Genomic DNA, 12,846 nt, shown 5'->3' on the forward strand with positions numbered 1-12,846 from the left:
AAGCTTGAGGTCCAGGCTGAAATTCAGAGAAGAAACGCACTGTCTTGTCTGAGCCTGTGAGCGAGTGTCTCAGCACAGTCAAGAGCCCTGTGAGTCTCTCCCGAAATGCAAGTGTGTCCGACTCCCACGCTCAGTCCATCTCCATCGACATTAGCCGGCGACGCTCTCGTCTTGTTTCCTGCACTTCCTTCTTGCAGCACCAACGGGAGCTGCAGTAGCCAATGAGGCAGGATAAGAGTCCAATGACAGTGGCCAGACCAATGCCAATCAACAGGGGATACTTGAAAGCATTCAGAACTGAAAGAGGAAGGCAAAGTCATTAGATATCACTGAGAAATTCAGAGATCCCCTTCATTTGTTCTGCCTAAAAAGGAGAAAATCCCACATTACTCAGTCACGGGAAGATTCATTACTTCAGAAGGAAATTACACTCATTTTCTTTCTTGATTTCTGTCTTTTGAGGTTTGGAAAATTAAGTCTCTTACTAGGCTCTCTTACCTCCTCACCCTAATTCTTCCTCTACCATTTCAAAGCCTCAGGGAGTCTGGAAGCACCAGAGGAACCTTGGAGTAAGAGAGCAAAGTAGAGCTAGCTCCAAGAGGTACTGCATTACCTGTACCTCCAAACAAAAGCCTTGCAAAGTTTCCCCATCAGAGGCAGACTATGGCTGCACTCTTTGTAATGTTTCCAAATGGCAAAGAGTGGACTCCTTTACACTTTGCTTGATTAGAACTACTCAAACAGTATATTCACTGTCACTTGGCAACCCTGTTTAATCAAACTCCAAAATTGGTACCTAAACAAGAAATTTGATTGGTAGGCACCTACTGCTCAGTTAAAACACAGGGTCAAGAATTGTAAGGAGTTTGGAAAGTACAGTTATAATAGTTATCTGCACAGTAGGGAAGACAAAACCTTCTGATTCCTTTCAAGTTCATGGAAATTCCTAATGTGACCTCTCCTGGAAATATTGAGAAGAAAGCAACTAGTTCAAAACCCCTCCTCTGCATTAATTCTCCCCCTTAGCTACATGCTGAATGCATCATCTAGTGTGCAACTTGCTTCTCATGAAGTCTAGCAAACACTTGCAACTCAGGTTGGAAAGCAGACCAGGCATTAAGTCAGGGAGCAGCACATCTTGTGGTTAGGAGAGGGAAGAAAGAGTCAGAGCTCTGACTTTCTGTTCTCAGCTTTGGTATTAACCACAACGCAACTCTACTTCAGCACTCCCCATCTGCAAACCAAGGCTTCCTCCTGCAGGCAGCAGAAGGGTTAACACCTGGAGAGAATACTATGTCTTGACTGAAAGATGCCCCGGCTATGCAAAACATCGCCAAGAGATGATCAGGAAAGACAACACTCCAGCCTTATGAGTACGATCTGTTCAGGCTTACCTAGTCTACAGAACCTGGAATCAGAAGTGTCAAACAATAGAAAAGGGTAACAAAATCTAATGAGATTATCACAGGTACCTTTAAAAATAGCAACAGGGAATATTTGTCACAGAAAGACATAAGATGATGTGGAAAAAAATACTGCGTAACACATGCTGCAATCTCTTACCATCCATTTTCACAGATAGAAAGATGGGTTTGGCTTTGATGTCAGGTTCCCGCTGCCATACGCCAGTGGCAGATCTCACCCACGGGGTCACTATGCAGTAGTGGTTCCCAAAGTCGTGGTCCTCACAGCCATGCACGCGGAGCCGGAATTCCAGTGGGCTGATTCTCTCCAGGCTGAGATCACTGCTCCCATTTCTCCTGCTCTGTGTGACAATCCCTCTCCGGTCCAGTGAGGCCAGCAAGACAGGCTCTCTGTCCAACACAAAGGAGCGCACAGCAAACCAGGAGACATCAAAGGACATATCATCTGCATTTGTGGACAAAGAAGAATTTGGACACATTGGTGAGCTCCAGAGTCTATTCATAGTGCCAATTCTCAACAGAAAGGTTAATCTGCAGGGAACATAGCCAACACTGGTCTGACAGTAGAAGAAAGAAAGAAAAGAAAGAAAAAAGGAAAAAAGAGTGCTCTGAACACGTCCTTTATAGGAGGATTCAAGCAGCGAACTGCAATGGCATGAAGAATGTAGCTGCGCAGAAAGGGTGACTTACTACAGGGATGACAAGGAGGAGGTTTCTTGCTTTCCTGCCTGCCATCCTAAAATTTGTATTTAATCTCTGATCGAAGTTTTCACCAAGCACGCCCAGTGTCATAGTAAGTCCTATAGCTATGCTGAAACTACATTGAAAAGGTATTGGAAGTGCTAGGTATTTGCTAGCAGAGAGTGATATGCAATCACTGTCTTCATGCAGGGCCTAGACAACCACAAAGTCAGAAGGCTCTTTCCTGAAGACTCCTTCCTTACATTTCATCTGCCTAAACGAATACAGAAGTTGTACACAGAGCACAAGAAAATTACCTACAAAAATACAAAGCATTCAGGAGCAAGGCCTGACCACGATGCTCTTACACTTTTTTTTCCAGAGTTGCCGGTTACCGTCACGCATCATCAGGCATCACGCCTTGTAGAAGTTTGACCACCCAAGGAGATAGTCTATAGAATGCATTTACACCTTTAACATTTAACATAGCTGACAGGTAGTCAGAGTTCATCAACACATCTAGGTCTTTCTATGTTCATGCAAGATCCTATTGATCCCATTAGCAGATCCGTCTTAACCCTATTAGGCTGATGTAGCTGAGTATCTACTTTAAAAATCACTGCTATTCTTTGCTAATGTAAGCCCAGCAACACTGTCAGAGTCTGAAACCTGGCATGACCTAGGCCACAGACAGGAAAGCCTCACTTGTTTCATCAACAGGTCTTCCTTTTTGGCACACAAACAAACTGATGGGCCCAAACTGGAAACAGAGGCTACTATTTCTGTCCTGAGTTTTGGGTACTGGTAGAATTTAAAATTATTTTAAAAAATTAAATTTTTTTAAAAAAAAATAAAAACTGATCTTCCATCTAATTGAGTTTGCTCTTCTCTAGATTTCCACATTTGATCTCCAGGCTAATGGAAAAATTAAAACCCCTAAATTTGCTGCTGTACTCAAATTCTTTGCAGATATAAATGAAGACAACCTTTAAGCCTCTATCAGGCAAGCTAACACTTCAGGAAGGAAGGGAACCTTAAAATACTATTTTAAAGTAAAGTGAAATAAAGGGGCATCCTCAGCAACGCTACTTGAAGTATAGCATCAGCTTGCCAGATGGAACGTTGCCCCTTACTGCAGACAAAACCCACCCACTGTTTGGGGTATAATTACCTCCCCTGTGAGGTGCACTGATTTTACACACATCTTCAAAAACGAACAAAAAGACGAGAAAGCAGATGGTTCTACCAGAGATGCTGCCTGATCAAACTGTTTTGAGACACCAGCCAGTTTCCTGCCCTGCCTGCCACGGCCAGCTGCTCTGGGTGACAGCACAGAACCTCAAAAGAGCATTGTGCCTGTCTTGCAGCCCTAAAGCAGGAGTAGGTTTCCCAGTCCTACATGGGGGTAAGCATAGGTCATATTGACCAGCAGCCCTCACAACAATCACTCTTGCCTATCATACTACAAATCCTACTATTAATTACTTGGCACAGCACTCTGATCACTTCCCTTGAAAGCAAAGCTAATAAAAATTACCATAAACACATGTTCAGTTAATGGGACCAAACTCTGACCTCTGCTTTGTGTACTCATCCAACTGTCTGTGGGAAACAGGGCCTCTACTGGAGAGAGCTCCGTTTCTATAAACTACTCTTCATCTCTGCTGCCTGTTTATGCCAAATACGGTAATAGCACTGGTCCACAGGCAGTCACATTGGGAACAACCAATTCCTTCCAAAGATCATCAAGACTGCCGTTAGCTCTTGTGTTTCCAGGTACTGTAGGAGCATATGGACACTTTCCAGGCTAAGTCCACCTATGCTGAACACACCACTGCACTTGCTAAAAAAGGTTTAAACAATACATTTAGACACACAAAAAAAATAAATCTAGCCTTCAGATTTCCACGCAACTTGCTACCTTTGAAAAATTCCTTCTTTTCAGTCTCAATTAATTTGAGGCTCTCTTCCCTCCACATACAAAGATGAGTGCAGGCACTTGCTGTCATTTTGAAATAGCCGAATCTATCTTCTGTAATTACAACATGGGACAACAGTATTATGCCAACATATTTTATTAGTCAGTATACACAGTGTGCAATTAGTGACTCACTACAGACAGTCAGAGGGAGGATTTGGCTCCGGGTACTCTTTGTCACTATCCTCCTTGAAATAGCTTAATACAGTAAAGTCATCTGATTCATTTCTATATATCTCTGGCTTTTATGCAATAAAAACACAGGAAAATTTAGGAGAAACAGGACCTAATCAGCAGCTTCCTAAAGATCAGTGATGAACGTGCCTAGCAGCTCCCAAGTGTTAATAAATACGTGGTTTTGCTGACATAAAACAACAGGTCATACACTAGGCTTGCAAAAGAACCTGTACCATTCCACACACATCTTGCATCCATGTTGACAAGTCACTCTCACAACTTTTGTCTGCAATCTACAAAAAACAAACCCAACCAAACACTCACACTTAACACCACGAAGGTTTCTTCCACCGGTTCCTTCCACACTCAACATTGTTGTAAGTAGTGTGGGACACCTGGCCAAAGTGCCCCACATTAGAGGAAAGCGTAACGTCCCAGTGCCAAGCTCAGAAGGCCATCAAGGACCTCAGTGCCCCCAGATCATGCAACTCAGCTGCTTTCATAAAGGAACACAAAGCACCGGGAGCTGGACACTTCAGAGCTCTGCGAGCAGAGTAATAGTGGTGCTATGCCTCCTCCCCTCTTCAGTCAGTGAGGATCATCAACACGTAAAGCACATCTTTATGCACATTTCAATTTGTCACACAGGACTAAGCTGTCTGGGTCTTAGCTGCTTCCCTGGCCAATCACTCCTCAAAACAGGGAATCCTATTTCTAGACCAGCTCTTAGGAACAATACACTTCCACTGCTTAGAATGGAGCTCTCTCAGCATCTTGTTACAGTGCTGAATCACAATTTTGAGACCCTTTTTGTTTACTACATTTAAATGAGGTTGAATAGGGCTTCCTAGAGAGCTGAGCAAACCACTTCAAGCCATACAAGAGGTAAACAAGCTGGTTTTGTTAAATTCTCCAGAGTGCCCACTGGGTCTGTCTGGAGCAGATAAAAAAAACCATCTCCTTTCAGGCACAGTAAGTAATACTTTTAAATCCCTAAGCACATAGCCCAAGAAAGGGTGATCTGGGAAGTCTAGAGAGATCGTTTGTGAAAATGTGTATTCAACAGAAATATCAGAAGCAGCTTTTATATCTTCAGGGCACAGAACTACTACTATTCCCCCTTGACACACACATACTCCCCTCACATCAATTCAAAACACCAACCACAGCTGCCAAGCCAAAGGAACACTTCTTTAGATGGAGCAGTTGCTGCCATGTACTGAGCTTAGTAATACACACTCCATTTCAGCAGGGTCTCAAAGAAGCAGAGGAAATTAAAGCACGCAGCAGTCACGCCAAAACCTTTTACACCCTTTTGAAGATTTCCCACAGGGTGGGTACACACACACACACACACACTCACACACTATTATGAATTGCCTCTACCAGACAAGGGTCCAACCCCTAAGTAATGCTTCTAAAAACAAATAGATCGATCTAAATCTAACAAAAAAGGGCACTGACAAAGATCATTGGTCACATAACTTCTTCTCAGCTCCTTGGAAGTCCTTTATTCTTCTGCCTGTGCATACAAAGAGGGTGAAGAGGTGGCACCTGACACCTCAACTTATTACAGGAAGCATACATACTAATCCACATGCATGCTGGCAAAGTTGAGTGCCTATGTGTAGAAGAGCAGAGCTGGCTGGCATACCAAGTGTGTTCAGTGTTTTGCATGCACATTTAACAAGACATCCTATGAAATTCCCTGGTCCTTCTTTGCTCATAAGAGCCCAAAACACAGCCCTGCAGCAGGTCTGACACCAGAAGAGTAGATGGTCTATGAAAGCCATCAAGCCCCTCAGAAGAGAGTCAAATGCAATCGCTCTGTTTTCCTTTCTCATCAAATTCCCGAATGGAAAGACCATGTCTGTACTGCTGTCATCCGTTTTCTTCTAGGAGGTGCTGGCAACTCTTGCTCTATTTATCTGATTACCTGGTGTACGGTTTCCCTAACAACGCACCTCATTTCCCCACAGAGATGAGACAGCCCTGTTATTTTCACTGCCTGTCTCATGTTTGGCACTCATTTATAAAGCAAGTTCTCTATTCCAGTTGTGAATTAAATTGTGATATTGACTCAGCATGGAGACAGATCAGAGATGGGATACAGGGGAATAAGGTTACTACTGAGGAACTACATCTGTTTGTTATCACATAAGCCTTAAGGCCCTTCTTCACCTAACCTGCTCCGTTATCCCACTGCTCTAGTCCCCTCCATCTCTCAAGGTCAAGACAGCAGGCTGGCAAGGGAAGCCTGCACACCCTACAGCTGTTGCACAGATTCCAGCTGCTCCCTGCAGTTCTTCTGCCTGTCTCAGCCAGAGGACCAGCAAGGACTGCAGAGGAGCCAGCTTCTCAGGCCCATATGAAAGGCCCAGATGGGGTTTCTCCACACAGCATGGCTGGTTAGGCCCCAAGTCCTGCTCATTCAGCAACTGGAGGCTCAGAGCATGGCCTGAAAGGTTCCCTCAAAACCTGCCAAAATGCCACACTTTACTCCATTCTAGATATATCTGTTGCCTGTGTCTCATCTGCCCCATTACAGACTCAAAAAAAAAACAAACCCCAACTCCCCCCCCCCAAAAAAAAAAAACCAACAAACCCACACCAAAAAAACCAACCAAAACCCACAGAGGCAGAGATCCACCATGTTCAAGATGACATTACCCAGCTATGGAACAGATTACAGTGCTGACATTTAAAACTTTGCACTGGCTGCTCATGACAGCATCATTTCCAACTCCAGGCATCATCTATCATCTATCAATTCAACAGACATCCACGAACACTTACGAAGTTGCTCAGTCAAAACGTAAGTGTGCTGATGAAGCTCCTCGAAGAGGACACCTTTTTACTTCAATCCCTTTGATTATCCTTATCTTGTCAGTGCTTCTCCCAGTCTCAAACTACCAAACACACACAAAACCATCACAAACCCAACTGCAGCAGGAGCACCGACAGCAGAGCCCCACTGTTACTAAGTGGCTTCTTTTCAAGTTTTAAGTGAGTCAGGGATGCTGAAGCCTCTTTCACAAGGCAACCCCAAGCTTATTTTAGCTGTCAAACACCAGCAGAAGCAGCAGCTTCTCCCTGCCAGCAATCATTGCTGTGCAAAGTAAGCCAGCTGCTTTTGGGTACTGCCTCACAACGATACCTGCAAGAGCTTGGGCACACCTCAACTTAGAAGAGGCTTCTTGCTGAGCAGAAACCACAGGACAGACTGAGGTAGACATACAGGCATATGTCGCTGCTTACTGGGTCCAATATCCCAGGCTATGAATCTTCTGACAGCAATAAAGTTTACTCAGCTTTTCCTCCCTACCAAGCGTTTCAGTAATACAACCTACAGACTTCTATAATTTTTTCACAGGCAGCACACAACTGAAATCTAGCAAATTGCTTCCCCACTACGCTCAGATTTAATGTAGAACAGACATCTTGGAATTTCAAAGTGATGAGCCTTTACTAAGCTTGGTACTTATCAGCTACTATATTGTAAGTACTATTTTCTGCACAGCACCTCTTTTGTATTGTAGTAGCTTATGTGTAGATTTCTAAGCTTCCCATTAATCAAGACATCTTTATATTTAGGTAGATACATTTATATATTTATATTCACATACAGATTTATTTTAAATACATTTTTATATTCATATCTATATACTGACTTAAAAAACCTAAACTCACTCCATACCCAAATTTGGGGTATAATAACTAGAGTTATTCTCACAGCATTTTGATTAAAAGCAGCTCAGGCAATGCTTGGCAAGCAGCTAGCTTTTGAGCAACTCTCTGAAATTCTCAGCTCATAAAAAGTTGCCTTTAAAGTGTCTGCTATCCTTTTCACAGCAATTAGGTACTGCACTTCTTCCACACACAAAAAAAAAAAGGGTCACCTCTGAAGGCATCAGCAATAAACATTCATTTTTGGCATTTAGGCTGCAGTAATCAATTACTGTGATTTTTAGATTTACAGTAAGCCTTAAATTCATTCTGAATTGTGAAGCTGACTGGCCAGGTGACTTTAAGATTTGTTTACAGATGACCATATTCTCTTAACAGACTTTGCCAATGGACCCCCTTCCAATTAAAAGAAACAGGAATAGGCTTCATGGCCCATCTAGTGGTTGTAGGCTGAGATTGCCAGCAGTGGGGTCAGTTGGTACAGACAGCACAGGGGGGTTTAGTGGTAAGAACACTTTTCCCCCCTCCCCTCAGAATGTGAAACAAAACCCCTTGGGTTTAGATTGGGCTGTGTAAAGCAAACATGTTCTCCTATGTTTATCTAGTTCTATAGAATTTTCAGTGCTGGTTCTCAATTCTCCAGCCTCACTCAACGGACAGAGGGTTGTAACTGCTCGTATTATTCTGCTTGGCGAAAGCAAAAGAGTTACAAGTAAAATAATTTTACCAAAATACCTGGCTCAAGTACCATTCCTTCCATTGTGACGATACACAGCAAATCTGCCAGTTCACCCTGGTAAATCGTCGGGTTGTCAGAATGCACCGAGACATTAAACACAGGACCTAGGAAAGAGTAACCACAATTATTTATGACAGGCTTTTCCTGAGTGTCCAAAACCTTTCTTGTGTGTTTTTGAAGCATCCTCTGCTAGTTTGTGGAGACAGAGCTCTGAGGTAGGGATAAGCAATCATGTAAGTTTTAGCAAAACAGTTATTCATTTTTAGCCATTAATTCCTGCACTAAGACAAAGTACCCAAACTGCCAGATCTGTCACCCCACACAGAGGCTGCTGCCCAAGTCTGCCTTCTACTGTCCTGCACAAAAGGAGTTGGTCTTTCACTGGTGATTCCGCTAAGAGCACGAGAGTTCAGGTCTTCAGGCTAATCCAGCATGGATCTTTTCGGCTGAAGCTGTCAACAGGAATTCAAGTTAGAGCAAACTAAAAAAGTATTTTAATAATACAGATGGTTCTGCCATGGAACTGAAACACAGACAATACAAGAAGTGCATCTGATAACACTCTTCTGTGGGCTTTCCTTCAGGCTGTGCCACAGACAGCTTCTTTTGTAGAAGATGTCTCAAAGCCCAAGGGTGCAGTAACTCCTTCAGTTGCAAAGCAGTGATGATATTGATGAAAACCATTAGGCTGTTATGAAATGCTCAAACACCATGACAACATGTGGTGTTTGACTTCTGAGGTACATAAGTTAAAAACCAAAACTTCCCCAAATTTTTACAACTAAATCTCTGGTGCAAAATTAAGAAAACCACAACTCCTCAGATATGCCAACGTTGCTTGTGCTCTCTATTTCACAGGGCAGAAACTGAAGAACGTATCAAAATACCCGTAGTGATTTTTCTTCTAAACAAGTGAAGGAGATGAGTAGGAGGAAAGCTGATGCTAACGGTGGCCTCAGGGATGGCTTTGGGGGAAGGGGCCAGGGAACCCAAGAAGGAACTTGGGACTCGGATTAAGAAGTAACCCTTCTTACCCTCCCCAGACTCCATTAGCTGCTATCAATACCTGGCTCAGCTACCCCTGGGACAGCAGCAGCAATAACAAGCTTAGAAAGGTGGTTTGGGAGGAATGAAAAACTGTTGGAAGATTTGCCCTCCTCTACTCTTACATGCTACTGTTTTGCTACAGGAACTGTAAATTTCAAATCCACTGAAGATCAGTGGCAAACAATGCTTTTGATAGAGAACACTCAAGGAAATCATCCAAGACAACCCACTTGTCCCTTGCCCTCCCAACAGGTTTCTGTGGAAAGCTATGCTGATAACTTACCACACTGTACACACTTATCGCATCACTTCCAAACTGAGGTTCTGGAAAGAAAATTGGATATGCCATGAAGCTAGAACTGTCATTTTTTGTGAAACTATTCTAGACTGCAAGAGCCTGGCTTGTTTTGGTCAGCAGAGATTACACAGCACACTAAGAAATGAATTCCAATTACAATGCAATAATTACTTCTGTGGCTTCCAAAATTCCCCCCACAATTTCCACTGGGCACAATGTGCTGCTTTTTGTTACACCATAAATTTCTTACAGTCCTCTTCTCTGCTCCAGAAGCAGTTGTACTTTGTAGACAAGAGCAGTACGTAGACATATAATCCCAGAGGTTTGTATCCATTTTGACACTAGAAGTCCTCTCTATTAAAAATTAAGATTGTAAATTACCCCACCAAGCAAGAATAAAAGGGTGGTAGAGATACAGTAGAGGTTACGTGTAGACTGCTAGCCCAGACTCCTACGTGCTTACGGTAGAACATATTTAAGGAAATAACAGACCTAGAATGCTTTGAAGTTTAGCTGTTCAGGTGGTGACTTTACGAGCAGGCAGCAACTTTATGAGTAGGCAGCAGCCCTAACTTAAGCTCAGCACGACAGGATCCTTTACTGGGGAAACAGAGAGAGATTAATCTGGTTGCTTCCTCAGCCTCTATCCAAACCCTATGTGAATCCAATTTGTTTACTGACTGACACACACCACACCACCCCCCATATTCCCCTTACAGCCTATTTGATTATTCATCTTCAGATAAAACAAGACATTTTCCATCATTTTCTTTGGAGTTGCGCAGACGGGACAGAAGTTCAAGGTCCTAGGGGACTAAAGGTAGCATGGACCAGGGCACTCCAGCCAACTGTAACAAGAAAAGTCTCAAGCTGTGTGTGAACTGTCACAGCAACAGAAACAGAGACTGCCAAAATCTGCCAGGAACATCCCTGCATTCCCAGCACATACCCTCTGCTGCACTGATCAAAGGCAAAACAGCACCATAATAATCCCGGTACTGTCTATAGCTTGGGGTCTATCCTAAGTCCCAGCAGCGAGTGAGGTGACATCATGTCAGGAATATGGGACATGCTCTACTCAGCGAACAGGCTCTGTCCTGGCTAGATGCTGGCAGGGACTGAGCAAGGGAGATGAACTGCAGGATCTGAATTTTGTCAGGCTAGGGATGGTTTGCCTTACCCCTGCCCTGGCAGGCTAAACAAGGAAAAATAGAGGATACGTATAGACAGGACTTTTCAGGCCTTATTTCTAGGTTTAAAGTCCAGGCATCTACTGCATTCAGCAGACACTGGCTTCAAACCCCGACATGCCAACAAACCACTAATGCAGAGTGGAGTCTGAGCACTCCTGGCCATTGAATGTCATGAGGGTAAAAACTAAGCTTGTTTGGTCACTCAGCCAGGAAAGGCCATGTATCATGGCAATGCAGCACTCCCTACACACTCTTCAGTTCCAGGTCGCCAAGCACATCTCTACCCTGCCTCCCACATGAAGAGTCAAAGCTTCCTGGGCAGTAAGGCGGCTGCGAGGCAGCAGCTGCTCTGTCATTTCATGATCATACTTCCCCTTGGTAAGCCACAAACAGTTCTTTCCCTTTGGTTATTTCCCTGCTAGGGTACATCTCTTGCAAATTACCATCTGTACCTCCAGGGAGAAATCACTGTCCTGTGTTAGAAGAACTGGATTTCAACAGAGTTGAGATGTGTCAGGGGTTGTGCTCTTCTCTCTCCAGCTGAAGAGGGAAAATAATTTTCTTTTTTTTAACCTAAGCAAGCTTCATTACAGTGAAAGCTTCTTAGTTCAGTCTTGAAAACTCTGATTGCAACTTCCAAAGAAGAAAGATGTTCCTCCTAGGAACTATCTTAGGCCTTCTGCCCACATGCCCCATGCCCTGGGCCTCAGGCTGCCCTCAGACATGAAAGGACAGAATAAAGCGTCTTCATAGATTCTGCCCCCCCCAAAAAAACCTGAAAAGGCAGGAGGTTGTTTTCAACAGACACTCGTTAGCCGGACCACAAAGACCATTTAGTGCCCTACCCTCCACCATAAGGGATACCTGAGTCAGAGTTGTAGTCACTACACAGCCTGGGAAAGATCACAGAAGCTGACGACACGGCTCTAAGCCCTCATTAAAAGTTATCTGCATGCTGCCCTTCACTATAGAAGGTTTCTGGTCTTGGTTTTGTTCAGTTTTATTCTAAAAAACCCAACCGACTGGAGCTTTCAACCTGATTGTAACTTGCCTGATTTATGTCCCCAGCTTAAACAATTTATTCTGGCTTATGCTGAACCTGTCTGGCAGCATCAAACAAAAGCAGCAGCCAACCAGTGTTTGTTGGTGGGTTGCAAGCAAAACCATCACCTTATCTAACTGGACATCTACTTTACTGCAGGCTCAAGAAAAGCACCTGGGCAAAAAACAGCACCAGAGGAAACACAGTATGCTTCCAGACACATTTTCACAGTTCCTGAGGACCTCCCAAGAGGTCACAAATGTGCCACAAAAACCTTCTGCAAGGTGTGGATCCTGTTGAGGTTTTTTTTCCCCTCCATTACCATCACATCCCAGTATTCAAGAGGCCCTGGATCTAGACTCCACCAAGCAAGGCTTGGCACACAAAACACAAGTGCTTTTCTTAAGTTGTTACCCTCCAAGACAAAAAAACCACCCCTCAACCCTAAGCTTACAGATGCAGGCATGTGGTAACAAGCAACTGCCAGGAGACGCTGATGACACTGACTATCAGGGTCTCAGCACTGCCATGCTCAAGCGCTTGCAGTGTCACAGTAAGGGTTGTGGAGGTGGCATGAACC

The 12,846-nt window shown here is 43.8% G+C and overlaps 1 protein-coding gene across 1 annotated transcript in view; it reads right to left on the minus strand.

The window, feature by feature from the left end:
* Positions 1-130: 130 nt before the first annotated feature.
* PTGFRN (prostaglandin F2 receptor inhibitor) overlaps positions 131-12,846 on the minus strand; it is a gene marked incomplete at its 5' end in the record, with an annotated part of 38,918 nt that continues 26,202 nt past the window's right edge. Inside the window, 3 exons of the mRNA XM_009635218.2 lie at positions 131-297; positions 1,564-1,869; positions 8,683-8,790. Of these exons, the coding sequence (XP_009633513.2) occupies positions 131-297; positions 1,564-1,869; positions 8,683-8,790 (581 nt within the window). The remainder of the gene's footprint in view (positions 298-1,563; positions 1,870-8,682; positions 8,791-12,846) is intronic.

The sequence above is a fragment of the Egretta garzetta genome, unplaced genomic scaffold, assembly GCF_000687185.1.
Source record: "Egretta garzetta isolate BGI_Z169 unplaced genomic scaffold, ASM68718v1 scaffold383, whole genome shotgun sequence".
Taxonomy (NCBI): Eukaryota; Metazoa; Chordata; class Aves; order Pelecaniformes; family Ardeidae; genus Egretta; species Egretta garzetta.